The 24,674-nt window shown below is 41.5% G+C and overlaps 1 protein-coding gene across 1 annotated transcript; it reads right to left on the bottom strand.

The window, feature by feature from the left end:
• Positions 1-24: 24 nt before the first annotated feature.
• On the bottom strand, positions 25-22,362 carry CFAP97 (cilia and flagella associated protein 97). Its single transcript, XM_081208933.1, has 6 exons — positions 22,229-22,362; positions 17,603-18,509; positions 17,452-17,523; positions 7,725-7,993; positions 2,339-2,489; positions 25-1,466 (listed from the first exon to the last, which is right to left on the bottom strand). Exons 2-6 carry the CDS (start codon positions 18,477-18,479, stop codon positions 1,333-1,335), a joined length of 1,503 nt encoding a protein of 500 aa, XP_081065059.1. The 5' UTR covers positions 18,480-18,509; positions 22,229-22,362; the 3' UTR covers positions 25-1,332.
• Between the last annotated feature and the right edge of the window lie 2,312 nt (positions 22,363-24,674).

Raw genomic sequence — 24,674 nt, 5'->3', positions numbered from 1 at the left:
AGTGCTTAGTAGTTTTTTTAAAAAAACAACAACAGTGCAACCAGAAGATGGCTTGCTCATTTGTACTTCATTCAAGAAACAGTGAAACTCTACATAAAGAACCATTCAGTCAGCATAATTGTGCATATACTTCACACCGGCAGAGCTACTGAAATGTTAGTTACATTGCAAGGTCAATAAGAGAGCTTTAGTTCACAGAGGCTACTCTTTTCCACACCACTGTCTAAATGTTTACTGCTTAAGACATTAAAATCGCTGTCAAAATTGAGTTTAATCCACAAAAAGGAGAGCTTTATTTAATTAACAAAAGGTTTGCCAAGCTTTAACGGGAGACAATGGATAAAACCAAATGTACTGCTTAAATTACAAGTAGCAAGGGTCAGCATAGAAGGTTGGTGGTGCTTATCTCCTGTCACCAGCATGGTTGCACCTTACGAGGAGGCAGAGAAACAAGATGGCCTGTGGAGTGCAAACACATCTGGTGCTTCTGCCAGCGTGTTCACACCGCATCAGGTATGCCTTTGTCTTGCCCCTCCTGGTAAGGGCACAGCAACACAAGGGGAGGGTCACATAAGCACCTCCACCCCTCCATTCTGACTGCTACTGGATATATGTAATGTTTAAACATTTAAAGATAACATTTCTCAGTATTAAGCATGGAGACCTGATCAAAAATCATTCTTGGAATGTGACACAGAAGCAGCAGCAAAGCATAAGCTCATCTGAAAGCACTCAGCCAAACAGAACCATTTCAAGAATCACCAGAAAGAAACAGAGTTGAATTGTACTGCATATCGTCACTCTACCATTTCCACAAGACCTCATAAATAATTATACTGAACACCAGCGATGTAATTCTCCTTGAAGACTGCATAAATTGACTGTGCTAAATTAAAAACAGCAGCTACACTGTAAGAAACAAAAGATTGAGCAACTAATCCAATGAAAATGTTTATTGTACAATGAAAAATGAAATGCATTTTTTTTACACTGGTCCAAAAGTGCTACAAGTCCACCCTCTACTCTTCACATCTGAACTTCAGTTGTGACTCAAGAACATAAATAAGATTTACAGTGCCACTTTTCTTATACAAATATATCATTAGCAGAAATACTGATTGGGAAGATATTATCCAACACATATAGTAAAGATCTTGCTTGCTCAAAAAACAACAACAACAATAATAATCAGTGTTGTATCTGTTTGTAGTTAATGTCACTTTCCAGTGTCCTTTAATCACCAACAGTGAATATTACAATACTCTTGCACAGACTTTACAGCAATCTGCAAATACATCAGAATTAAAAATCTGGTGGCAAAGTGCAAATAACTTAGAGCCAGGCAGTACGAATACTAGCGGGTTTCAATCGCTGCAGGGCACCACTGGATGAGTCATAAGCGGGTCTTTCACTTCTCCGACTCACGGTACTAGATGCACTGTGGCTGGATGCTCGCGAAGCACCTCCTGTGGGGAAGGACACAGAAAAGGGAGGACAGCGTTAAGGTGCTTGCATAACTCCGCCATTTTGAAAAACAAAGCCATCTAAAATCTATGCAAGCAAGTCCACGTTTTATGATCAGAAATATTGGGTTAGGGTCTTAACAATTGCAAATGGGGCTCAGCTCATGGGAAGGGGCTTTCTCCATGCCGGCTTTCTGCTGCTGTCTTCTGAACCCTCAAAAAGCCACTTCTGAGCATCTAGGACATGTGGGGCAATACTTTGGATCCAACCCGTAATGTGTATTTCGCTCTTGAAACGTACCCCCACAGAATCAAGAAATCTGATTTTCCACCCCGTAAATATTCATATATTGTTTTTTTGTTTTCTTCTTCTCTTTTTCTTTGTGTCACTTTATTTCTTTATCATGGAAAACTTTTCCATAAAATATTAACACAAAAAACAATAATCTGAAATTTAGTGCACAAGTAACCCTAACCCAAACACTCCAGGGGACTAGAAGACGCTGAACAGTAATGCGGACTTCCTTTAAAAGGGGGAACATGAACTCTACAAATAATCAACATTCGCTAGAAGGCTGTAATTTGGTAGTCATGTTGCCCAAAACATTTTGTTTGCAAGAAAAATCTGAGAATGGGACTTGTTCATCTCCCCATATAACTCTCAATGCTTAGCTGGACATGAAGGGCGACACACACTGAGCAATGCAAGTTGCATATGGGACTAAATACTGGGCTTTAGTAATTTTCTTTTCTTTTCACACATTTGAATCATGTTGAGACTGGGGGATGAAGACACCCAGAATTATGCATGTATACTTGAAAGCATGATTCACTATTACAAAAAATACATAATGAAAAGCGCAAACTCTGCTTACGAGAAGGGCTGTGGTGGCTTAAGGCAGACTTCCCTCGCCTTGGAGAGGGAGCAGAACTGAGGTAACTCATCTGCCGCTGATAGTCCATGAGTTGTTCAGAGCGCCTCATACCAGCCGTCGGTTTCACTGCTTCAAGCCTCTTCAAAAAAGCCTTAAATTTAATTTGTTAAAAATATTACTTTTTGTTTAGAGGAAATCCATAGCAGTTATCATAACTAGTTAAAGCTGAATACCATTTCTTTGCTATGATATACCGGTAATTTGTGTTAGGGAATCATGGGCAGCAGAAAAGCTTACTTTTAAAGAACTAAACCAAGCCAAATTTTATGTTGTTGATATAACAGTTAAATGGTAAAGTAGCCCATTATGTTTCCTACCAGCCTAATTCAAATACCAACAAAAAAGCAGTGTCAAACTTTGGAGTGATTGTGGGGTTTATACATTAGATCAGCTAATAGGGTCAGATTGTGAATTTTGTTGTTTTCTGTATTGCGGCTTAAGTATCATTTACCGGTGAGGGCCAAATAGTAATCTAATCGCTGCAGTTACCACTCCTTTGTAATTTATGTTCAGATACTCTTAAACAATATTCCTATAACCATGGGGATTAATGAGAGGAAAGCAGAAGTTGTGAGCCTTTCTTGTTGCCAAGGTATTTTGAACTTGCAAGAATAAACACACACCATCCATTGAGCAACTGCCTGAGGGCCTCACCACCCTTGCTACATTTGAACATATTTTTTTATAAACACCAATTTCACGAGGATACCTATCTAGATGGCTTATACTGACTTCTGTGTTTAGTTTTGGAAGGAAGTACTGGTAGCTATTATATTCTTGATTTGTGTAGACAGCGTGTACTGTCACTCTCTGCCCCCATCTCCCTGCCCCCTGATCTTTGTTTTTCCCTTCTTCTTTTTTATATTTGGCACTTAAATAAATGTGGGTTTTTTTAAAAAAGCTCAAACTTACTCCCCCCAACAGTGCTTTATTCAAAATGGAAGTCAAATGTGAGGGAGACCACACACTGAAGCTACCAGCTACACATGAATTATGAAACAACTGGCCAGTGGACTCTTGGACAGATGTTTGCCTTTGTTTATATGATGTCTCCTCTAATTTCATTCGCAACAGAAACCAGAATTATTTTTCACAGCAGAGGCGGAAGAGTACATTTCAAATCTAAATTTAGCTTCTTTAGCTAGTTGAACTAGAAATAAAATTTCTATCTCGTACCTTAACTCCACATTTTCAGATTTTTATCCCTGCTTCTCTAACAGAAAACCCAAAACTATCAGACACATCAGTGCAATCATTTTGCTTGATGACACTGGTGGGTCATATAAAATCTGAATATTTAGTATGGGCAAGTATGCGAGGAGATAGTGTGTTTGTATTTCAGTGTGGCGTTGTGGAAAGGATGTCAGCCTTGGATTAGGGAGAGTCCAAGTTCAAATTCCTTCCCTGCCTAAAAGACATCTGAGTGATCTTGGGCCAGTCAAAATCTTGCAGTCAGGATTACCTCACAGAAGAAGGAGGAAAGGCAAGATAAAAATGTAATAATAAAAAAGAGGAAATGCTTTTCTAGAAGAAAATTCTCTTCAGCTACAGCAACGTACTTCATGTTGCCAATTCTGTTTACATGTAACAGTCACAGGAAAAACAGGAAACTGGTTTTTGTCCAGTATAAACAGCTGTCTATATAAAAATGTCCAGAACACACAGAATATCCTGTATTACTTGGCACTGGTTCATTTCCCCCAATACAGATAAAAAATAAGTGCTGTTGTGAACTTTCCAGAAAAAAATGAACTGGAGCATTTCCATAAACAAATAAGGTTAATTTACATTGGATTTCAACTCAATTTAGCAAGTTAGCATTTTACTCCTATTTAGTAAACTTAGCTAAATACTACCCTGTATCACTGCTACTACTAACAGTTACACTGAAATATTCCACTGTCACTCAACAAAAAATAAATAAATAAATTTGCAGTCTGATATTTGGTTCCGAGAAGTAACAGAAGGAAATTTTGGATTAAGGTGCTTAAAAAGTTGTCTTCATAAAACCAAGGGCAGGGGAGATAATCAATTTAGACTGAGGATTTCAAAATTTATTTAAACTTACATTGATATCAATGTGATGCTTGGGGAGAGCGCAGGAAAATGTTCTTGCACTAACTGAACAAATACTTTAACAATGTATTGAGGGGGAAATAGAGAGAAATGGCAAAGAAAGGGCTTTGACTATAATCTAGAGCAGTGGGGAATGTAAAAATAAAAGGTTACTTTAAAATGCAAGTGGAAATTTTACTCATACAAAAATTATGCTATAAGGTATATTATATATAACTAGTTATTTCACAATGGCCAGGAAAGAGTGTCCTGAGGCTATTACGTATCAATTGTCAGAATGACTATTTTCAGATATAACTCAGTCTAAACCATAGGTTAGCATTACAAGAGCAAGCCCCAATGACTTTTGAGATTGTGGATTCCTTCTTATGGCAAAGTCAGAAGCTTTTACTTCCACTTCAATTTAACTGCAGTTTAGCTCATCGCCTGACCCCTAAACTGTGGTTAATCTTCCTTATGATTAACTGAAACAGGCCAGCTTCATCAACCATGGTTTGGCTTGTTTCAGGAAAAAAAACCCATCATTAAAATTAATTAGTTTGTCAGAGTTTGGATGACATGACAAATTGCAGTTAATCTAAAATGGAAGTGAAAGCTTCTGAACCTCTCCTCATGGCTCCAATGAGAGAAGGATGCAGGTCTGAGGCATTCTGTGGGCTGTTATCGTAACACTAAACCATGGCTTAGTGTTATATCCGAACAAGGCCAGCAAATTACATTGATGCTGAACAGTCACATTGAAAGGGCACCTGCCAGGTGAGGAGAAATGAAAACTTCAAAATAAGCTATAAACTTTGTTTTAACCTGTAAATGTGTTTCTATCTAGGAAGGGTAGCAGAAAACAACATGGAAGATCTGCTCCCCTACGAAGGAATGTATATAGAAAAATATGATACGAAGGAAAAAAGATTTAAAAGGATAATTGACTTTAGAATGGGACCAATGACTAAAGACAACCTAACCATGTACCAATAACTAAATGAAGTATAAATGCAACCTGGGTAATTATAATGAAATGTTAAATAACCAAAACAGAAATTGAGCACTCGGCAGTGAGAGTTCACCAAAAAAGAACCTTTTAGGTCAATCTTCTGAAAGATCACTAGTTTTCTGAACAAATGTAGTCAAGCTATTTCATTTAGAGCACGAGGGATGTGGTTGCTAAAATTGGGAAATATGAGCTCAATGCAATTACAGTATATCGAAAGAACCAACAAGCAAAGAACAAATACATTTGCCTCTTGGTGAAAACATGGACAGATATTTCTGTCTACAGCTCTTAGCAGATAATTTAAGCCCTGATAAAGAAAATGTGCATGGACCAACCTCATGGCACAAAATTCACCAAGTATGTGTATATGTCAATATACTGGGCTTTTGGAAGCCGCCCAGAGTGGCTGGGGAAACCCAGCCAGATGGGCGGGGTATAAATAATAAATAATAATAATAATAATAATAATAATAATAATAATAATAATAATAATTATTATTATTATTATTATTATTATTATTATTATTATTATTATATCTGGTACTATGAAGAATAATGCAACTGCAGATGTGTTAAGAGGCTGTTTGTGGGAATCATAGTATCATAATGTCATCAAACCATTCTGCGATGAATTTACATCCAGAATATTTGTATGCATTTGTGGTTGCTGCACCTCAAAAGAATATAATTGAACCTGTGAAGGTTCAGAAAGAGACCAACAGAGCAATGGGATTGCAGGGTGGGGATACACAAGGAAAGGCATCAAGTGCTTAGACATCTTAGTATAGGAATTTTTAAAATAAAATCCTGAGTATTGGAGAGACAAGAGTACATTATGTAATTTACTGCAAATTTAGGATTCATAAACCCTTAGCAGAGATCAGAATTCTTATGCAAAAAGCAGACAGACCATGAATCAAACTCTCTCTGTTCCTGCATGTAATAATACTTTGCAAAATTACATTATATTACTATTTGATCAGCTCTAGATAAAGACCTATTACATGGAAATGCGAGTTTCCATTTGCCTCAATATGTGTTACTATGGTTACAACAATGGTTTAATGGTAATGGAACAAGCAAAGATACAGCTAATGAAACTGACTGCTAGCTATCGCCTCAATTATTTCCATTTCATTTTATGTTGTGGGCTGTGGTGTAGTGGTTAAGAGCGGTAGTCTCGTAATCTGGGGAACCGGGTTCGCGTCTCCGCTCCTCCACATGCAGCTGCTGGGTGACCTTGGGCCAGTCACACTTCTCAGCCCCACTCACCTCACAGAGTGTTTGTTGTGGGGGAGGAAGGGAAAGGAGAATTTTAGCCGCTTTGAGACTCCTTAAAGGGAGTGAAAGGCTGGATATCAAATCCAAACTCTTCTTCTTCTCTCTTGGTACTACATAATTTGTTTTTCTTCTTCCATTTTCTTCTTCCTTGCTACCAAGGAACTCCTCAAGTTAACTTTCTTTTTTCCTAGGGTGTGGTAGATAGGGATCCCTCCAACCCACTCCTTATCGTAGGTGTGGAGCCCTTGTATATAGTAGGCCGCATTTCAGCCATGCAAAAAAGGTTTACACACAACTGTGCATCCAGACAAATAATGCAGCATGCACACTATTCCTTTAAAGCGTATATGAAGCACATTATTTCACTTAAAGAATTCTGGGCGCCATTTACCCCTCACTGTGTTACAGTTCCCAACAACCCTTAAGAAACTACAGTGCCCAGAATTCTTTGAGGGAAAGAATGTGCTTTAAAGGTACAGTGTGTACGCAGCCCAAGAAGCATTATCAAAATTTAGGAACACATTCCAGCCAGGGGAAAGTACTCAAGAGGGGCATGGAACAGGGTCAATGAGGAGGGAGATGTGACTATGGCACTGCAGCCAATAAGACTGGGTGTGCTGCACCATGGTAGTGTGTCCTGCAGTCGGGGGCTGTATCATTGCTGGGGGTTCACTGGTTCCTTCTCCATGTGGGTGGCATGTGGACCTCATAGTTCACACAATGGTGGACTGCGGTTGTATTTCCAGGGGTGCTGGGGGCATGCCATTTTTATATCGCCTTTTATTTTCTGGTTGGCTGGTTTCCCCCTCTTCCCTCCTAGGTTGAACATGGACAGAATGTGGCGTATGTTACAATGACACATCTTTCCACATCATAGTAATAGTACAATGACACTGCTCAATGACTTACTAAAGATTGTAATAGATGCACTTAGTAGGTACAAAACTCTGCTTAATAAACGAAAGAACTTCAACTAACCAGATTCTCTCTGTCAATCCTTTGCTGCTCTCTCTGCCTGTTGATGGCACTGTGGTACATCTTAGGTGCTGGGCCTGAAGGCTTCTTCAACGAGGTACTTTTGCTCCTGGGCTTTGCAGAGTGCTTTGTCAATTCCTTTAAGAGCCTTTGGTTCTCCCGATCAATTTGTCGAACTTCCTCATTTGTGAAAGAGTAGTTTTTCCTTGACCCTATAGAGGACTGATCCAAGACCAGCTTCTGTTGTTCTTTTTTCTCCAGCTGCAGAAAAGCTTTAAAAACAGATAAACCTTTGAGAAGCCAACATATATGAAGGGGGTTGTATATCTTCACTTGAAATCCAAAAATATCTGAGTTCAGATTTAACCAGTTAACTTAAGTGAGGGGGTTACCTCATTTTCAGCCTATAGCTTTTAAATGACAACACATGCATACGTAGCAAAAGCTTACAGTAGCTTTTCCCAGCCTGGTGTCCTGTGGGTGTTGCTGCACTATGACTCCCATAATGCTCCAAACCATTGACTATGCTGGCTTGTGTTGTTAAGAGTTGTAGCCCAAACACTCAGAGGGCACTAGATTGGGAAAGGCTAGCCTAGAGAGAACACAATACTGCTGCTACCATGGAATCAAAGAATATTTGCAGTGCACTCTTTTGCAAGGTTATTTATCCCAGTTTGATCAATGGCACTTAGTTCTAGAAAATTGTGCATAAGGCTGCAATATTAGGCTCCAAGCGTAAGAGGCACACCAACTCTCATTTGTTTCCAAACAAAAGAAACAGAATGCATGTAAACCATAAAAAGTCATGACATAGCACAGAAGTATACTTAAGGAGGAATCCAACACATATGTGAAGCTGGGTCTATGATGTGCGTTATAATTCTTAAACATGAGCACTGGGCATTAAACACTGGCCATCAAACACTGGGCAATGTGAGCACTTGGCCACATCTAGAAATACATGATGAGCTGATAATATAGATAATTTTGAAAATGTACATGCAGTTAAGACAGAGTTCTAAAACCAAAGGCATACTTGAAAACTGGAGATACTATTGTGGGTGCTTATCACAACCTATTCTATTAGCTATAGCAAAATGCTTCAAGTCTAATTTCAGCAATTTCAGAGAGCCAGTGTGGTGTAGTGGTTAAGAGCGGTAGTCTTGTAATCTGGGGAACCAGGTTCGCGTCTCCGCTCCTCCACATGCAGCTGCTGGGTGACCTTGGGCCAGTCACACTTCTTTGAAGTCTCTCAGCCCCACTCACCTCACAGAGTGTTTGTTGTGGGGGAGGAAGGGAAAGGAGAATGTTAGCCGCTTTGAGACTCCTTAAAGGGAGTGAAAGGCGGGATATCAAATCCAAACTCTTCTTCTTCTTCTTCAGCAGCGGGCAAAGGGACACAGGAAGAGACCCTGTAGTCACATGTAGTCTACCCACAAGTACCATATTGGTGATCCCTGAGTTAAGATGTCCTACACTGGCAGTTACTATGGAAGAGTCTCTCCATACTTGGAGAACCACACTAAATCAACTTACATTTCTCATCACTGGCAATATGTACACTGCTGAATGAAACATGAGCATTAGCCAAGGACAGTATGTTTTAGAGTTTCAAACACCAGATACAGTGGTGCCTCGCAAGATGAAAAGAATCCGTTCTGTGATTCTCTTCATCTAGCGGTTTTTTCGTCTTGCGAAGCAAGCCCATTGACGGATTAGCGCTATTAGCGGCTTATCTGCTGATCGGATCAGCTGATAAGTGGCTTAGCGGCTTAGAAAAGGGGGGGAGGGAAAAAACCAGCAGGAACTCGCAAGACATTGTCGTCTTGCAAAGCAAGCCCATAGGAAATTCGTTTTGCGAAGCACCTCCAAAACGGAAAACTCTTTCGTCTAGCGAGTTTTCCGTCTTGCGAGGCATTCGTCTTGCGGGGCACCACTGTACTCTGTTCTTCAACCTTGCGTGCTATTGACTTAGGCACAGAGGTGTGGTTAAGCAACCCAAAGTGACATGGCAAAGGGCCTACAAATAGCACAAAATATTTAAACAAACATTTCTCAACATTTGCCTTGCATTTTTCATTCTGGGGATTGTGGGATTTCATTTCCATGATTCAACTTCTAGCATTGTAGGAAGTATACTGTCTCTGAGCAAAAGCCTTGACTACTGATGATTTCAGGAGTGCTTAGGTCATCTTCAAGAAAGTATCTTGCCTGCTTCTAACCTATGATTCTACCACATATGAAGAAAGGAAACTGTTGCTTTCTGCTGAATGGATATGAGACTGCTCAACTAATCTGTTTACAGGAGGCAGAGGTTATTTCAGAGGCCTCTGGCACAGATACATATCCTCTAGTAACTTTTTGCTGTTTAGTTTATCAAAAGTAAACCATGGACTGGAATTTAAAATCAAATGCTTCCCAATTTGCAGCAAAGCAGATAACTGTGGAACTGATGGTAGCCTTAAGGTGTGTGTCTTGGGCAGGCAACTCCCTTGTAAGTGTAACAAAAACCCACAGTGATGTTAGAGACTCTGAAATTGTTGAACAAGTTTGATTTGTCTTTAGGGTCTTAAATGTCAAGAGTAAAAGCAGACAGAAGGTGGTACATAAATTTTAAATCTTAATTAGGTTCAAAACCTACAGAAACCAAGGGAACATATGGTGTGTTGAATGGTGTGTTCAGCAACTCTGCATGGATAGGGACCTCCATTACTCTTAGATAAGCTTCTACGTGACTCTCCAAACCCTTACACTGGTGACAAAGATAGAAATAATAAGCAGTATGATAAACTGCAAACAATAGGAAAATAAGTTTTGGGAAAGGGCTACTCAGTTCATGGAAAGAGAGAGAGATTTTAGCTGTAGGGGTATGCAACTATTTAACAAAACATTTAGCTATTCTCAATGTTTTAAGAGGTTTTAAATATAATTTATTTTAAGTTGCACTGTTTTGCTGCTTAGTTGATTGCCACCCCTGGGCTATGTTGAGAGGAAGGGTGGAACAGAAACATAATAAATGATGATGATGATGATGAGGAGGAGGGGGAAAAGGTAAAGGTAAATGACCACTGGATGGTTATGTCTAGTCAAAGGTGGCTATGGGGTGCAGCACTCATCTTGCTTCAGGCAGAGCTGGCATTTGTCCACAGACAGCTTTCCAGGTCATGTGGCCAGCATGACTAAACCGCTTCTGGTGCAACGGAACACTGTGATGGAAATCAGAGCACACAAAGACACTGTATACCTTCCCGCCACAGCAGTACTTATTTATCTACTTGCACTGGCATGCTTTCAAAGTGCTAGGTTGATAAGTAATTATAAGCCAGGATTCAAAAAGAAACCTAAAAGGGAAAGCCAATGCATACAGAGAAAACAGCTAGTTGTTCCATCCTAATACCCATCTTCGCTTGGGGCGAAATACCAAGAACTGGTAGAAGAGTTGCAGCTAGGGGAACAGTATCATGAGATGCATACAGTAAAGAAAGGGAATGATTTATTTCCAGCAAAAGCACAAAAATTGATAAAAGAGTTTTCCCAAAATTAATAAAAGGTGCTCTCACACTACTTAGTACTGAATTTCATGCCAGTGTAAAATTAAATTCAATTAAAAGTGTTACTCTTCCATGTGCTCAGTTTCTCCCAATATATTAGTATACAATTCTAAGTTACCAGTATTCTACCTGTACTTCAGTTAAATACAACAGGTTTGATTCAAAGGTGCCCTTCTACTCACAGAAAACTGTTTTGTATCTGGCAGTGGAGTGCTAGGTAAGGAAAGTGAAATTAAATCAAAAGATTACATTATGCCTGCATGATAGTTTGTGCACACTAGCAAAAGCATGAAAACAGCCCTATATTATATTATTATAGTACAGTTGTGTGGTTATTTAGCCAATGACAACCTTTACATGTTCTGTTCTAATGCTTTACATATTGGAATGTGGCAAAACAACTATTAAATATTGCATATTAAAGAGTCACTTACACATCTCAACCCTTCATTGCTTGAAGCTTCTACATAGATAATTTCTTCTAAATTAGAGTGCTTTAGTTCTCTGCAATGGATAAAGCACCCCAGTCTTGCTCTATCATACAGTCCCTACGGAGGACAGTTAAAAATGTATTGTTTAATACTGAAACACGAGGTCACCTTAGGAAACAAAGTGAAATCTTAAAACTCCTAGATTAGCAGATTAAAATGATTGTTGCTAGATATAATATATAGGAAAGTTGTGCAAGACTAATCTTTCCTACACCTCACTGAGAACAGTTAAAAATGTGCATATTGTGACCACTTGGCTTCTGCTTCATAAGCAATGCCATCATAAACAAAGGTAAAACAAATGTCCTAAGGCACAAGAAGGGTTTTCCACTTCTGGCCCCCCTCCTACAAATAATATAGGAGTTCTTTTATATAACCAAAAATGTGCTCAAGAATATTCTATCACCACAATTACTATAGATTCATTAAGAGAAGTGCTAATTTTCTAGAAAAAGAGGTGCTGGAATTCATCATGAACACTTCCCTCCTTCTCTTAGACTGGCTATGGAGTCCACCTGAGAGGTGCCGGAACTAAGTTCCAGTGAGTTCTGGCTGAAAAAAGCCCTGATTAAGGGATTGTTGATTTGTTACCTGGCACCAGGTTTTCTCCTTTCACCTTGGGTAGAAGTTAACAATCTGGAACAGGGATAAGGAAACTATGGTCCTCCAGATGATTTTTGGCTATAGCTCTCATCATCCCTTACCAGGGATGATGGTTAGGGATAAAGGAGACCAGCAACAAATAATCTGCATGAACATCAGCACCTAGCTTAATAGCTATATTCAAGACTGTCTGCTTCAGCTGCACCAAGGAGTCAAGCCCCAGGCATGTTCTTTGGCAACTTTCGCAAAATGGTCACAAATAAGAAAATATTTTGGGTGGTATTTGTAAACCAATACCAGTTGGTTTGGCAGTTTGGGAGATACAGCACTTCATGTAATCTGTTAAAAGTTTGTTAGGGTGATCATGTTGAACTTAAAAGGGACTTCACTATCAAATATATTTTATGTATATAATTCCCCCCCAAAAAAAAGTACAATTGTGAGATAATCAAAACAAAGATGTCTTGCAAGTTGTACTGGGTTATCCATGGATTGCAAAATCCTTCTGGAGACAATCCTGGCTTAAAAGCTTACATATAACATGTGTATACATATTTTTATTAAATAGGTGGTCTATGGCAGCACCCAGACTGTTTCCAGAATTAGGATGAAACTATGTGCTAGGTGCTGTACAAAATAAATGTAGATTGATTTTGATTACAGAAATGTTTAGTTACATATTCCAAGTCATGTTTAACATATTGCCCATTAAAGTAACCTCTCTTTGATGCTGCCCCTTAAAGTTCCACATTAGTTTAAATTTCTTTCCCTAATTTCTGTCTACAGCACTCACCTATTTTCTGCCAGCAAATTCCTGAAAACTGGGATGTTTCATCACATTGATCTATAGCAAGTCTAACTGTATGGAGAAATCCTCTTTCCTGCTGTTCAACTCTTGAAACACTTCTGATGCTGCAATGATTACTGCCAGGATGTCATAATACAGAATCTGCTTACATGACATCAGCAGTGTGTCATAATAGATTGGCACCAGACATCTCATATCAGAGCAGTGTAATCAAATGATAGAAAGCATTCAGCAAACTACATATATTTGTACTAATTCCAGAATCCTCAGCTCCAGCCAATAACTATTCCACAATGTTTGAAGGCATACTGGTGTTATCTCTAGATTGGTTACATTCTTAACTTTTTAAAAACTTTTCGAAAACAAGAGGACATGCCTATGTGATCATCATCTGAGGCCCTTCTTTGTGTGTCTCCTCCGCAAAAGGTCTGGAGGGCAGCAATATGAGAACAGGCCTTTTCTGTGGTAGCTCCCCTCTTGTGGAATGTTCTCCCCAGGGAGGCTCACCTGGCGCCTTCATTACCTATCTTCAGGTTCCAGGCAAAAACAACCATCCTCTCCCAGGCCCATGGCTAATTAAGCAATCTATGGCCTTTTAAACTGTGCATGTAGGTGGGGTGTTATTGGGTGGCACTGTGGTCTAAACCACAGAGCCTAGGACTTGCCGATCAGAAAGCTCGTGGTTCGAATCCCCGCAACAGGGTGAGCTCCCATTGCTTGGTCCCTGCTCCTGCCAACCTAGCAGTTCAAAAGCACGTCAAAGTGCGAGTAGATAAATAGGTACCACTCCGGTGGGAAGGTGAACGGCGTTTCCGTGCGCTGCTCTGGTTCGCCAGAAGCAACTTAGTCATGCTGGCCACATGACCCGGAAGCTGTATGCTGGCTCCCTCGGCCAATAAAGCGATATGAGCGCCGCAACCCCAGAGTTGGCCACAACTGGACCTAATGGTCAGGGGTCCCTTTACCTTTACCTATGTTCTTGGTATGTAGTTTTTTGTTTTTATATTGTAAATCATCCTGTGATCTTTAGATGAAATTCGGTAAAAAAAAATTAATAGCTAATAATTTATTTATTTATGCTAAATTCTGCAGCTTAGCTGCATTTAACTTGTAAAGAGAGCACATGACACATAATTCCTCCCATGTTATATCTTTTGCAAAACTGGGCTGTACTTGCTCTTCTGAATGAGTTATAATGTGGAAAGTGTCCTCTGGGTGGACTGAAATATGTGATTTATTGTGCTAATTTCTATCGTTTATTGTTTTGTGTACAAGGAAGACTTCCGTTCCCTATCATGCATTGACGTGTATGTCCAATTGAGTCAATACAAGTTGTCAAGGAACTGTAATGAGCTACTGAGAAGTAAAGCAGCCACTTCTGCTAATTGTGTTCAGAGAGCTCCAATTGCATTCTAAGACAGGCTTCCTCAACCTCGGCCCTCCAGATGTTTGGAGACTACTATTCCCATCATCCCTGACCACTAGTCGTGCTAGCTAGGGATCATGGGAGTTGTAGGCCAAAAACATCTGGAGGGCCGAGGTTGAGGAAGCCTGTTCTAAGAGTACTATTCTAACTCACTTATGCTCAGAGACAGACAAATGGCTCCCTTCATCTACAGGACATTTTAATATTTGCATTACAAAAACTGGAGGCTAAACAGGAGGCTAAAACAGTGTGGTCTTTGCATTGTGTAAATATGTGACATGAAAAATGTATGCAAAAGGAGAAGTTGGGCTGCAAGGGGGAAAAATCCAAAGTCTGTATTTGGGCAATACCTTTATTAGGTCAACCCAAATGCCACAAATTAGCAGGCAGGAACTCTATATTAGATGGCAAAAAGAACAAGGTGGGAGGCAGAGAAGGGAAAAGTTGGGTGACAGATGGAGTCTGCATCTGATCACAATCTCAAGATGCAATGTGAGAGAAGAAAGCAGATATTAAAATGAGGTTTCAGGTTGTCTCTGGGGCTGCTGGCAAGAAAGAAAATAAATTTCTCTTTACCTGAGAAAAGATGCATACATTATCAAGGCTCTTCTGGAGTGTTAACAGCTAAAGAACATACCCTTTCAAAAGCCAAATTACCAGTGGTGCAAGAACAGAAGAAATATTACCTTGAAAATAAGTCTATCCAGAATTCAAGTGCAAGAGGATGAATAAGTATACAATTATCAAAGGATATGAATAGTGTTCTAGCATCACATTTTAAAGCAATGATGATCTGATATCTTTTCAGTCTTGATCTGATAAAACATCTTTAAACATTCAAAAACCATGATTAAGCTAATGTGTACAGCCATTCTGCATCAAAGTGACTTAAACTGTTAATAATCCATATTTATCTATTTGGTGATATTGAGTTTCTTTTTAAATATATATTTTCAAGAATTAATTGGAATACCCTCCGCTCTCTCTTTTGATTTATCATCCTCTTTCAAAAGTGCCTGAAAAATGTAACATTCAGTTTACGACTGAAGTACGTAATTTTGTGTTGCTAATATCAGATACTATTTCCCCAAGACTGACACCTGGATAGTTCCTGCACAGGAAAGACATGTGTGAACTTATGTGCAACTGAGGAGACTCCTGAACAGCAGAGTTTCATACACATGACAATTTTATATGCTTGGGTTATCATTTTCTGCCCTGCAGGAGGAGATCAGCACACGTTTCCTCTATTTCATGCCAGTGAATTTAGTACATTGTGTTCAAACAGTTCTCAGGCAGCATCTAGACTTTTGATCACGTCTTCCCAAGGAGTACAACTACTAAACTTCTATTGCAGTAAAGAAGGGAAGTTTTACAGAGTCCTAGAGTTTTCCCATATTCATGGTTTGCCCTCTAAAACAATACCTCTAGTTGATTTTCAGAATAGTTGCTACCATGGGTGCAATACTTTGGCAAATTTAAGACAGTGAGATAAAAAGTCTTGAAGGCTCTGTATGGGTTGAGAGAGTTTGAGTCCAATAGAGCATTGATGCTTTAGCCTTTTGGGAATTGATGCTTTCTTTTCCTTATTTACACGGAAGGGTGTTTGGATGTGTTTACCAGAACCACAAACTAACAGACAAGTATATCCTGAATTCCTGTTTCATTATTAATTCGATAATTGTAACAATCACCTCATAACAACAAGTAAAGCCACCTTAATTAAATACATAGCATCGAGTCATCATTGATTATTGCCTCTCAGTAATTTATTCAACAATGAACCTCTGCTAAGAGAGAAAAGGTTGACATGTATCAGATACAAGCATCCTAACATCTGAAAACTGCAACTTGAAAATAATAACTTATTTTACTATAAATATACATTGAGGGTCCATTGTTATGATGAACTATGAGATCTGGTTGTTGCTGTTTCGCGAAAATGAGTAGAAGGAAAATTGGGTTGGGAGGGCCTTGGTGAACTAGGATCACCACACCCGGTTTATCTTTCAGGAGATAACCAAGTTTCCCCAGTCCCCCTTGAATGTGATTTTTTTGGCTGGGCCATAGCAGCTCTGCTGGAAAAAAAAAGTGTCTTCCATTGACTGCCTCTTTAGTTTCTAAGCCGTCCACAGAATTTGCCTGCAAATTTCAGGTTCTCTTTTCAACTACAAACCTTAGCTAGCAATGTACTATTTAAACACATACATACATAGAATCAAGAGTCTGCTTCAGAGGTTATATGTTGTCATTTATGCTACTATGGCCATGCAGATTTTTACTACTACTCTGAATTCAAAAATATATCCAGTGGAATCAATGGTGACCTTTTGAGCTTGTTGCACAGATGGGCTGGGCAGACCCAGATTCAAACACCCACTCAATCACTAAGCACCGTGGGGAAACCTTGGTCCTGTAATTATTTATCAGCCTAACCTCCATAGCAACTTATATGCGTTGATGGAAGTATAAAATGGACAGGGAAAACTCTGTGTCCTTTCTTGAGTTCATTGGAGAGAAGGCACAATATAAATGTAATAAACAGAAATAAATTGAAAAGACATTTATCGTGTATAGAGTGCAGTCTATCTAAATAATAACTTTACCACAATATAAATGTAATAAACAGAAATAAATTGAAAAGACATTTATCGTGTATAGAGTGCAGTCTATCTAAATAATAACTTTACCAAACAAATATTTTTGTTAACAATTGCTGTTCCATAGAACTCAAGGGGAAAAGTGAAAATGTTTATCCAGATCTGAAAGAACAGCAGAGACATACATATTACATCAGAATGTTATTACTTTGAGAGCAAATCCCATATTTTTAAAGTTAAGAAAATGTCACCTTTCAAAAGATGATTCAAGTCCACAGCCTCTTGCAGGACCTTTTGATGACATTTGTGATCCAAGTCGGGTTCTAAGGAGAAACAGAAATTCAGTCAGGGCTTATAATTGTTCTCCTCAAAAATGTAAAGCTTTTTGCACCTCATGCTTACCATATAACTCCTGGCTCACATTTTCTTGTCTTTTAACCTTTAGTTTCTTATCATTAGATGCTGCAAGTTCAAAAGACTGGATGGGACTGATGTCTGGAGTTGACAGAGGAGTCACATCAGTCACAGTATCTTCAGACTCTTCTGCATAGTCACCGAGCTTAGGTTTTACTTCCACCGATTTAATTCCTGGGCTGGGTTTTTCTCTCAGAGAAAGAAGCGCCAAGTTACATTTGCTTTTCTTTTTTGAAGAAGAGCAGGATGAGTCTGACAAGCAACCATCTGAATCTGAGCAGTCTGTATCAGAACTACAGGATAGGCAATGTGAGGAGGAGGAAGACGAGGAGGAACTGACTGCAATATTCTTGCTAACCTTTGCACTATTAGACTGCTTAGACAACTTAAGTCTAACCCTCTGGTTTCTGCTGTCATCGCTACTGTCTTCTTCATCTGTATAGTAGTTTTCCTCAGATGCTTTAACTATTTGGTCAACTTGAGAGGAAATATTTTTTCCATGCGTTCCTTTACCTTGTGCTGAAATCCTACCAGATGTACTTGCCGTTTCTGAATTTAGAGAAGCTAACGACAACACAGAATTTTCAGGATCACAAGCACCATTGTTTAATTCCTCCCCCTCCTGAGATTCTGTATCTTTATTTGCTTTGTCTTCTTCCTCAGTACAGTTATCCTCCACCACTTTGGTTTCCATGTTCAAGCCAGGTTTGCCTATAATTGTATCTTCTGTTTGTGTGTGCTCACCATTTCCCTTCTCATCTGTTTTCGTTGTTGCTCCTTTCCTCGCCACATCTTCTTCAAAGTCACTATCGAAGAAAGAGTGATCCACTTCACAGTCTGACACATCTTCATACATACGGTCCATGATCAAAAAAAGGGTGCTGAAATGCGGTTCCTGCAAATGGAACACCAGAATTACTGAGAAATTTAAAAAATATAGGTTCAAAACCCACTCTACAACTACAAGTCAGTCAATCAATCAATCAATCAATCAATCAATCTCCTTTATTGGCATAGAAAAAGTGCATTCTATACATGAATCGGGGACGCGGGTGGCGCTGTGGGTAAAACCTAGGACTTGCCGATCGTCAGGTCGGCGGTTCGAATCCCCGCGGCGGGGTGCACTCCCGATGCTCGGTCCCAGCGCCTGCCAACCTAGCAGTTCAAAAGCACCCCCGGGTGCAAGTAGATAAATAGGGACCGCTTACTAGCGGGAAGGTAAACGGCGTTTCCGTGTGCTGCGCTGGCTCGCCAGATGCAGCTTGTCATGCTGGCCATGTGACCCGGAAGTGTCTTCGGACAGCGCTGGCCCCTGGCCTCTTAAGCGAGATGGGCGCGCAACCCCAGAGTCGGACACGACTGGCCCATACGGGCAGGGGTACCTTTACCTTATACATGGATCAGAACACAATACAGTTAACAAAACATAGTAGGAGATATTTTACGATAAAGCTGTCCAGACATTGTGAGGTATGAAAATGGCTCTTAGGACCTATGGTGATGTAATTTCATGGCGTCACTCAAAAATCTTGCCACATTCTCCACAACGTCATTACTACAATTGTTCAGAAGATAGAAAACCCTGGAAGAGCCAGTGCGATAAATCCCCTCCTTCAATAAGGGGGACAAATACTTATCATATACTTTTGCATAAAATGGGCAATTAAAAAAACACGTGTGTGATGCATTCAACCTGTTTTGTGCCACAAGGGCAGTATCAGAGCATGGGATTTTCGAAAATCAACCTTGCAAAACTGCAGATGATAAGACATTAACTCTTGCGAGGGAAAGAGCTCTGCGTAGGTGGGGATTGTAAAGCTGGTGTAAATATGGAATGTCCTGGCCAAAGAGGGTGGAATTCCCAACCCCAATGGGGAACAGGGTTTATTGGCTGTGCTGCTAAGGGTTTGGAATTCAATCTCTAGGGATTCTGTGCTTGATTGTATGGAATGCTTCCAATTGTGGGAGCATAAGCAGCAACTTGAGTGATAGGCCACAGGTTCTGATTTCGCTTTCAATGCGACCTAACCATTTGGAGTGGTGGGCTTCTGCCATGTGGAAAGTTAAAGAAGGATTGGACATGAAATGTAGGCAGAGCCAGAATTTTATAGTGGTGACCCATGCTTTGGTTTAACTACAGGTCTTATAGATCTGCTTAAGTTTGCATCCCTGTATCTCTGTCCAACTTTATGTCTATGCATAATGTTAATCATTTATCTCTTTAAAAAAGACAATAATGATCCTAGAGAGGATTTTGTTGCCCCCCCCCCATTTCATAAGGAAATCACATTTATTTGATATTGCACGGAATTGCTTGTTTTTGTTCTGAGCTTAACATTTCATATAATCTAAAGGTGCACAAAAGCTTGCCATGCTGAATCGACAGCTCCTGGTCAAGTCTCACATAGAAAGCCACTAAAATGCTTCCATAGGAACTCAAGGAAATGCAACATAGAAAAATACAATTTTTAAAATGTCTGATAATTGCCACTGTTGCTTCCTGAGTATCATTGTTGAAAGCAAGGGAGGATGCAGAGAACATTTCACAGATGCATGTGCTGCCAACTGTGTGTACGCAAAAGGCAAGAACGCTGGCAGGCATGCGACACTGATCTGGACTATTCTAGTCATGGAAAGGAAGTATGTTTTACAGTGGAAGTGGGGAACCTGTGCTCCCAATGTTGTTTGACTACAATTCCCATCATCCCTGACCACTGGCAATGGTGGATGGGGCTGATGGGTGGAAGAGTCCAACAAATACTGTATTTACTCGAGTCTAATGCTCCATCAAATCTAATGCGCATCTCAATTTTCGCAACGTAATTTGGCCAAAAAAGGTGAGCATTAGAGTTGAGTAAATATGGTAAATTGTTATAGACTGAGGGGGGTATTCCCCCTAAACCTTAGGAATGAATAAATGTTAGGATTTTGATTAACTGAGATACTGATTAAGACACAAACTTCCCACCGCTCAGCAGCGGGAGGGGCAGGCACCCGGTTTATGTAACAATATGAAAGGCTAAAGGTAAAGGGACCCCTGACCATTAGGTCCAGTTATGACCGACTCTGGGGTTGCGGCGCTCATCTCGCTTTATTGGCCAAAGGAGCCGGCATACAGCTTCCGGGTCATGTGGCCAGTATGACTAAGCCGCTTCTGGCGAACCAGAGCAGCGCACGGAAACGCCATTTACCTTCCCGCAGGAGTGGTACCTATTTATCTACTTGCACTTTGACGTGCTTTTGAACTGCTAGATTGGCAGGAGGAGGGACTGAGCAATGGGAGCTCACCCCGTTGCGGGGATTTGAACCGCCGACCTTCTGATCGGCAAGTCCTAGGCTCTGTGGTTTAACCCACAGCGCCACCCGCGTTCCTGTGAAAGGCTACAGGTTGCCTAAGCCTGCTTTACAGAAAGAAAGGATCCATATTAACAGATGCTGTAAAGCTCTGCCACTCTCTTATCTTACACTACAGGTATCTATGTATTGAGGTAAACAAAAGGAAGCAGGCTCCAGCCTGCCTGGATACCACTTTATTTGATCTGGACTCCCTGGCCCATGGCAAAGAAAAATGAAGAAGGTGGTAGAATGATCTATACTACTTCAGACTGTTGGTGAGGTGGATGAATTGCTTTTTAACTTTTTTTAAAAAAATAAAATCTCCCTTTATGTAGAAAGCTAGCACAGTAAGGAGAAGCCTGGGCTAGAATCATTGTCTCCTATGTGCTTCCCTGCCTCACTTCTACGTGCAAGGAGGCATTTGTATGTTTAACATTATGAAGGATTCAAAACAGACTTCCTCCCCACCATCACTTGCATCTGAAGCAGTACAGCCCAACCTATCCAGCTCTGAGTAATCTGCTACCTATCTAGACCAGGTCCACCCCAGAATGCAGGATGCCCACCGCTCCTTTGCCTGCACAAAGCGAAGTTTAACACTGGGAGATGGCTTCAGGCTCACTCTTCGAAAAGGCATAAGCATTCCCCATTCGAGGCAGTGCTCAAACACCACGTGCCCTCCCCAGTCACAGCCAAACAGGCTCCGGCTGCCTAGGAAGACATCTGTCAAGAGCGCGGTTTCCTCCCTCCTGAGTCGTGACCGCGATGCGTCAGGGCGCAATGGGAGCGACTATAATCGCGCGCAACTCGCCCCCCTCCCGCAACGACCTTTGCTGGCGACAAAAGCCCGCCCGCACGTCAAGCGGAAGCCTAATGATAATTATTGCAGCGACATTGCACGGAGGATTAACTAAGGAGCGTCTCGAAAAGGCTCGGCCCCTTGCGAAGGAGGCTGCATAGAGAAGGCTAGCCACGCGCAGAAAATTGATTTCATGCAGGCAGGGTCGGACGGAGGGCAGACCCCTTCCTCTCCTCCATTGGAAAAAGGCCGAGGAGTCCCCGTCCCCCGCCACTACGGCCAATGCTCCTCCGATACGTCGGAGGAAACGCCGGCACACGCCCGCCACCTTCCCGCTTTGTTGTGGTTACACAGCCCGCGGCGAGGCGTCGGAGGGCGGCGGGTCGGCGCTCTGCAGCTGCGGCTCCGCCGATACCCACCTCCCTGCAGAGGAGGCGGGAGGGCGAGCAGCCTGGAGCAAGCAAGGCTCGGGTACTCACCGCGGGCCGGCCGGGCAGAAGACGTCGCTAGCGCCCCGGCGCTTGGAGGCCCCTTCGGAGAGCGCTTCTCGCCTCGCGCTCTCCACTAAGCCCGGCTTCTCCTGCCCGGCCTTGTGTTTGCGTAACCACGGGAAGGGCGGGATTGGGGAGAGGAGGGGAAAGAGGCTGCTTCCGTCTCCGCGTGGGCATGTGTAATAGTTCCCTTTCCAATGCAGCAGGTGGAAGCCTTGAGCTCGCTCGCTTTGCCTCGGGGGCTGCCGCTTTAGAGGCGCTTGCCAAGGTGTGCCCTCAGGCTGCCAGCAGGCTCCTGGGCTAATCTTGGATGCGCCGGCAGGCTAGCTAGGCGGCCGTAGCCGCTTACTCTCTAGCTAAGGTCAAATCTTCGTCTCGTAAATGGTAGCGACTGGCAATGCCGCAAATAGAGCATGTAATCCCCGCAGATTAGACGGGGATCTCGGATCTTTTTGCCTTTTTCTGTCGTCATCACCCAGCGTCAAGAGAGCCCCTTAAACGTTAAGAGCTTCCTCCTCCTTCGATGGCTCCTTCACGAGGCTGCTCAAAGGGTTTTGTAAATAAGATCTGCTACAATCAGTGTAAATAATGCGATCTCTTGGTTCTCAAATTCCTCATGGCATCTACACAACCGTTGCCTTAAACTTGCTTTTCAAGTGACTTATGGCTGACTGAGTGTTTAAGTTGCATTCCCAAAAGCGTTAAGGAGTAGGCTTAATATGGTCACTGATTTGGGGTTAAGTCTCATTAAGAAGTGAGATCTTCCGATTAAACGTGCAAACGCCTGTGTTGCAAGGCTACTGTTCAATACACACTTATCACTCAATCCCATTGTTTTAATTTCTGAGGAAATGCATAGGATCATGGTGCAAGTCTCATTTAATTTAACAGCCTTTAGGGGTACAGCCTGAAGCAGGATCTAGGCATATTTACTTGAGAATAAGGCCCACATTATATTCACTGATTATATAAAATAATTAGCAATAATTATCAAATGTAAGGTTCCACACTTAGGCAGGAATAAGCAGCTGCACAAATCTAAGATGGGGGACACTCTGGCCTTCCAGTAATAAATGTGCTTCTTAGACCACAAGCTTAACATGGGACAACAATGTGATGCAGCAGCCAAAAGGGGGGGAAAGCTAATGCTATTCTAGATTACGTCAACAGAAGACCCAAAACTATGGATTCAACTTGCAAGAAATGAGATTCCAGCTAAAGATCAGGAAGAACTTTCTGATGGTAATGATAGCCAACCCACAAGGGATACAGGGCTAGGTGGACTTGAGTTGACAATCATTAGCACCAGGACGTTTCTAACATGAAGTTTTCTTTTGCTTTTTTGTAACTGCCCCCCCCCCCATGGTATAGCAGAAGCCTCGCTATGCTTGCATGAATTTGAGGACTGCTGGAAAAGACCCTGATGTTGGGAAAGATGGAGGGCACAAGGAGAAGGGGACGACAGAGGACCAAGATGGTTGGATAGTGTTCTCGAAGCTACCATCATGAGTTTGACCAAACTACGGGAGGCAGTGGAAGACAGGAGGGCCTGGTGTGCTCTGGTCCATGGGGTCACAAAGAGTTGGACACGACTAAACGACTAAACAACAAATGGTAATAGAGATAAGAATCTACCAGTTTAGCAAATTACAGTAAATGTGACCTTTAGGGTTTGGAAGCACGGAATAAACATGAGCCCCCACAAGTGGCGAGAAGATCAGAGCTTAGCATGCTCTTGTCTATGCAGAACTTTAGCCAATTAGGAAGCTTATAGGCATCCGGCGTGAGCTCAGGCATTTTTGCAATATACATCTGCTTCCCCCAACGTGAGGTGCACAGCCTTTGTGATCTTATTCACCCTGTGTCTAGATTGATGCATCTCTCAATAAACTGAATACCTTTTCCACCCATTGTCTCCTCAATTGGCTTTACTGCAGGAGGCAGTGCCAGAGACCCTTTTGGGGGTGGGGGTGTTACAATAAGAACTGTTTAACAGTGGAACTGACTCCTAGGAGAGGTGGTGAACTCTCCTTCACTGGAGATATTAAAGCAGAGGTTGGATGACCATCTGCCATGGATGCTTTAGCTGAGATTCCTGCAGCGCAGCGGGTTGGACTAGATGACCCTCGGTGACCCTTCCAATAATACAACCCTATGAACTTACGGCCATGCATAGGGTTGGGCTGCATAACTCTTGGTGCTGAAAGCGCCCTGCTATCACTCCCTATCTTGTAGCTGGGTTGCAGGATGCAACTGGAAACACGCGCATTTTGCATGCTTCTCAAATCACAACCAGGCATTGCAAAACGCAGGAGGATTTGCAGACTTCCGCTGGAGGGAGCACTTCTTTTTCTTTTCCTGAGAAGCGAAAACCCACAGGACGGAGCCGCTGCGCGAATCTCAGCGCTAAGATTGACACCGCAACCAGCCAAGG

The sequence above is a fragment of the Podarcis bocagei genome (assembly GCF_964188305.1).
Source record: "Podarcis bocagei genome assembly, chromosome: 9".
Taxonomy (NCBI): domain Eukaryota; kingdom Metazoa; phylum Chordata; class Lepidosauria; order Squamata; family Lacertidae; genus Podarcis; species Podarcis bocagei.
The sequence above is the reverse complement of the archived record's forward strand: the minus strand, read 5'-3'. Positions and strand labels throughout refer to the sequence as shown.